General features: G+C 40.1%; 1 protein-coding gene across 1 annotated transcript; it reads left to right on the top strand.

The window, feature by feature from the left end:
* The first annotated feature begins 159 nt into the window (after positions 1-159).
* LOC118264445 (uncharacterized) lies at positions 160-2,949 on the top strand. The gene is made up of 8 exons (XM_050707662.1): positions 160-414; positions 727-853; positions 960-1,149; positions 1,514-1,643; positions 2,027-2,108; positions 2,185-2,312; positions 2,385-2,475; positions 2,814-2,949. Exons 1-8 carry the CDS (start codon positions 187-189, stop codon positions 2,894-2,896), a joined length of 1,059 nt encoding a protein of 352 aa, XP_050563619.1. The 5' UTR covers positions 160-186; the 3' UTR covers positions 2,897-2,949.
* Positions 2,950-4,866: the final 1,917 nt, after the last annotated feature.

The following is a 4,866-nucleotide window of genomic DNA, read 5'->3' as shown; positions in this document are numbered from 1 at the left end:
TTGTATAAGTTTGTACCCTTAGAGGACAAAGGCATTTGTTTGTATACTATTAGGTATGTAGGTAGGTACCTTATAACACAAATACTTACTATAGGGGAGGGGTAGTTTATTAACGCTTTGAATAATAGAGGAAAGAATTTACTTAGCAAAAAGTTACGATTCTACGTTTTATACTCATCAGGTCCAATGCATGAATTCGTGTACGGGTGGCAAGCAGTTGTGAACACGATGTCTATGAAGAACAACGTTGAAGTTCGCAAACGAGCCGGTCTCCAACGCTTCGCGCTAGCTGGCATCAACGGCATCACGCTGGTGTCCCACATCGGAGTCACAGAGATCATGATCAATGGGACCAGGACTTACTGCTTCGGAGGCGTGTCCAGACCTCCTGGCAGACGCAGTGTTATTTGCAAGGTAACGTGTTAACTGCAGTTAGATAGATAATGTTTTCCTTACTTTTTATGAGGCTGTTATCTGAAGGCTCTTAAAGACGACGATCTCCGGCCACCATAAGTGCGGACCTGCCGACTGCGCCGAACTGGCTGTTCACGAGGTCCAGCCCACTTCCCGTCAGGTGCGCGCCGTGCGCGTCGCGGCGGTTCGAAATGAGCCTTTGAATATTTTGCCTACCTCGTCGAGCAGTACGATAGGCAGAGTACGTTTTCCTTACGTCTACACTACTTAGTCTCAAGAATATATCATCTTAAAGTTATTGAATGTTTACAGGGCGCCATGTACCAAGAAGGTCGCTTTTCCTGCAAAGTGCCATATCTACGATATCCATCAGTTTTTGGCTACAGATACTGCATTGACAAAAATGCAGCTGTTAACTCTATTGACGGGACATATAAAAGTTGGTAGTTTTCATTGTACTTAATATAGGTACCTACAACCTGTATTATATCTGCAGACTAGCAAGATCTTTCAAGTAGATAAATAAAATGTCGTTACTTTTTCAGAAACTTACTGTGCTAAAGGAGAGTCATTACCTAAGTTCCATTATGATTACATATGTGAACGACGTGATATCAAAGTCAAACGCATCAATCTAACTGATCCTAATGAGAGATTTAACATTAGGAATCCTATAGTTCGAAGAGCTGAGTACTACAGGGCACCTTATGACATATTGAAAGCTTGTCCAGATTGGTAAGTGAGTGGTCTTGTTCCTATTACAACTTCTGTGGTTAATAGACTTAAGGTGCGTCCAAACAGTGAGCAATAAGAGCGCGGCAGCAACACGCCGCATGGCCAGGAAGCAATTTTGCTGCGGTTCGGTTAGGAACTTAGGACAATTCGACGAATGTTGGCATTGCACGACAATAAGCCAATTACCGTCGAAAGATACCGCTGTCACGCGCGGCAATCGTCCAATCATAGCGCGGCACGCCACGCGCAGCAGACGCGGACATTTGCCGTCAATCTAGGTACATGTAGATCCACATCTACATCTACAATAGGCGTTACGTTAGCAATTAACTAAAGAACCTAACTCTTACCCATGTTCTTCTAGGTACGGATGCAACCTCCAGATTTCACAAGAGATGTTACATCAAGAACTTCCGATTGGTTTGATGGATGCCAATGAAACAGCTTTCGTTGGTCATGGAGGAAAATATTGGCTGGCTCTTTATTACACACAGGTGAAAATTAATTTACAAACCCATGAGAAACAACACTTGCATTGTATTTCGTTGTGTAAGTGAGGTTACCGGAGCCCCAATTAAGTACCCATCTTCCCAATCCCCGATTTCCCAACAAATCTTAAATACCTAACCCCTAAAAGGCCGACAACGCACTTGTAACACCTCTGGTGTTTGGGGTGTCTATGGGCAGCGGCGACTGCTTATCATCAGGTGATCCATCTGTTGTTTCCCGACTTCTAACATAAAAAAAAATACAAATAAATGAGTAGTTCTGCGTAGGCTTCAATCAGATTGATCTTGCTCACTCATTAGAACGGCAATGCTGGTTCTCGCTTTAGGTATAATAATTGACTGTATCTTGATAAATGGTGTAATTACAGCTCTCAACATACGCAATTTACTTCCAAGCTCACGGAGAGTACCCGTGGCAGTCGAACAGACCTATCATGTCCATCGATAAAGGTAACGATTTCGTATTCTCTCATTCTCATTTAGGATACAGACAAGTATTATACCATTTTGCATGTCTCTTTTTTAGGTGGAATTTGGGAACAATTACTCAAGGCGAATATTGGTCCGGATATGAATCTACATTACAATCTCAATGGTATCTACAACAGATTCCCAGGTTCTGTGTTCCCTGATCTGATGAGGAATGATGGCCAGGTATGCAAACACACTCATAACCTCCGAATACTACCAGTAGATAGGTATTTTAATTCACTTTGTGCCCTTTAGATTCAACCGTCTAACTTCAGAACTGATATCCGTGATGGAGGTTCAGAGGATTTAATTATTGGCAATTCTCACATGCAAGCTGAGGGTGCAGGTACTTACAACCTTTATTTTTTTTATAACGTCACGCCTTTAAATCCCTGAAGGGGTAGGCAGAGGTGGACACAATGTCAATATACACCCATATTTCACACTTTTATGTCGTTAGTCCCATGTGGTGAGCCTATAACCATATACCGGGTACATTTCCAGACTCCGTGCTACTATTGAGAAATTTTCTAAAAACCGAAAAAAGGCCAGTACCTAATACTTCGCCCGACCCGGGAATCGAACCCGAGACCTCTTGGCCGGCAGTCTTTACCTTATTTTATCTTTACAGTATTTTACAAAATACCAGAAAGTAGGGCAGAAATGTAAATATTCTTGTTACAGGTGGAGAACCGAATATTGGGTCGTATAAACTTCTGCACGAGGGTCAAGTCGGACCTTCATTTGAGCATAACAAGAACATTTGATACTGATGTCCGGTTGTACAGAGAGAGTTACAGAATAAAATATTTGTTCGACATGTTAATTGTTTTATTACCTATCACAAGCATTTACGTAATACATTCATAATCTAAGAAATAATACCTGTTATAGTTTGACTGATGCTGTTGCACAGCTGGCAGCGGGAGGTGTTGAGCATCGGCTGTTCTGTTGTTCTGTGTCATTCCAGTTCAAATAGTATCTCAAATTCAGCAAATCTAATAGTTTTATAACGTTAACAAATACAAAGAGATACAGTTTCTATTTTAAATGTTCCTAAAAATGAGTAACCTATTTGTCAAATTCAGTAGGGCTTTAGATGCTCGAGAATTTCTGAAAATCTCCGTTGGTGCCAGCCAACAAGGCGTGTGACAAAAATTGGGATATTCTAAATGTGAATTTAAGATTTAGGTAAAATCTTAAATAAGTTTATCTAGGTTCCTTACAAATGTATCATAGCAACCTTTCTTTAAAAAAAATCGATCTGATCTGATGTCCTAGTATCCTATAGATTACCTACCTTCTGAGTTAAGTTGACTTCGTTCCTGCTCATTTATTGGTTCCTTCGTAGAATGTCATTGTAATCAAGTATTTTTTATTCTCTTACTTTTATTTTCTAACAATGAATACAACTCTGCAGTTTGCAGATATTTTCTGTCTCAACCTAATTCATGCTAACTATCTCAAACTCTCAACAAGCAGTCGAACTCATCGGGGGGCCCTCCCTTCCCAATATAAAAAGAGAGAAGTTCAGATGAGAACCTCTAAACCCTTCCAGTCAAGGGCCTGCAAATGCTGAGCTTACGTATATAAATTTATTTACATGTGCAAGGGCCTGAAGCACAGCGTATGCTGTGGTCATTTATACAGAAGATCGAGGACTATAATTTTATACTATGCTTAGCGTTTAATAGACTGTAAGTTAGCCTTTGAAGTGATCGAAACTTAGAGCTCTGCCTCATAGACGCCATGGTGACTATAACCAGATAATGGCCATCCGGATCGCACGAGTTTAACGAACTGTATACTTTAAGGCAGCAATTCTCTTGGTTAGCTTTTGCCGTAGGATATCTTAGCGGATATGGACGTGTAGGTCTGCAGCCAAATATGAGTTGTCCACGGAAATGCCGGTGTGGTGTCAGGAGTGGTGTTCATTAGTCTGACGACGATGTTTCTTTGGGAAAGGAAATCCGCAAATTAACTAAAGTCGTTAACATAAGCCAGTTAATTAATACGCTGACACGGCAGTGGGCGGAGTACCAAGCACAAGGGGCAGAATGAAGACCATGTACCGGAAACTTAGCACTGGATGTCCAACATCAAGTTAAATTGACATACCTATAATTACGATCATAAGAAGCCGCTGGATACCGGCTTAAGTTAAAGCTGTGACTGATATAATGCCCTATACGGCGAAGCGGAGGAGTAAAAGGTTTGCCGGGGCACCGGCTGGAAGTGCAGGAGTAGGAGTAGGAATGATGTGCTTGACGTGCGACGACGACGACGATTCCTTAGATCAATAGAAATCAAATATGTACGGTAAAATGGGGTGAATAGAAACTCAGGGGGTGAATAGAATTTTTTTTTATTAGGATTATTAGTTTGTTTTCATGTTTTTGGTTTTAATAGAGCATTTTTGGTTTTAATAATGAATTAATAAAAAATATTAAAATGGTGTAAACAGTTCTAAATTACGTGAAAACACACCCCGTTTTACGGTAGTTATGAAATCGACAGAACTTCTTACTAAAAACTAAAACATGCGCAATAAACTCTTATTTACATAAATATTTTTTTAAATTGAAATTTGTCTTTCTACTATTTTAGTAAAAAATATTTATATTAAAAAGGCTGGAATATTAAAAAACTCATTAATTAATTCTTCCATTACCGGTTTTTCCAGTTAGAATTTCCGGTTATTGTCAGGTTTTTCCATATTGTATACTGGCAACACACG

The sequence above is a fragment of the Spodoptera frugiperda genome, unplaced genomic scaffold, assembly GCF_023101765.2.
Source record: "Spodoptera frugiperda isolate SF20-4 unplaced genomic scaffold, AGI-APGP_CSIRO_Sfru_2.0 tig00001242_1, whole genome shotgun sequence".
Lineage (NCBI taxonomy): Eukaryota > Metazoa > Arthropoda > Insecta > Lepidoptera > Noctuidae > Spodoptera > Spodoptera frugiperda.
Note: the sequence above shows the minus strand (reverse complement) of the source record. Positions and strands in the feature narration are given on the sequence as shown.

What these genes read in the sequence shown, in the direction of transcription:
- LOC118264445 (XM_050707662.1), top strand. Translation starts at nt 187, where the DNA reads ATGCATGAATTCGTGTACGGGTGGCAAGCAGTTGTGAACACGATGTCT. An exon ending in GACGCAGTGTTATTTGCAAG is followed by an intron (nt 415 to 726) that starts GTAACGTGTTAA and finishes GAATGTTTACAG; the next exon opens with GGCGCCATGTACCAAGAAGG. An exon ending in TATTGACGGGACATATAAAA is followed by an intron (nt 854 to 959) that starts GTTGGTAGTTTT and finishes TTACTTTTTCAG; the next exon opens with AAACTTACTGTGCTAAAGGA.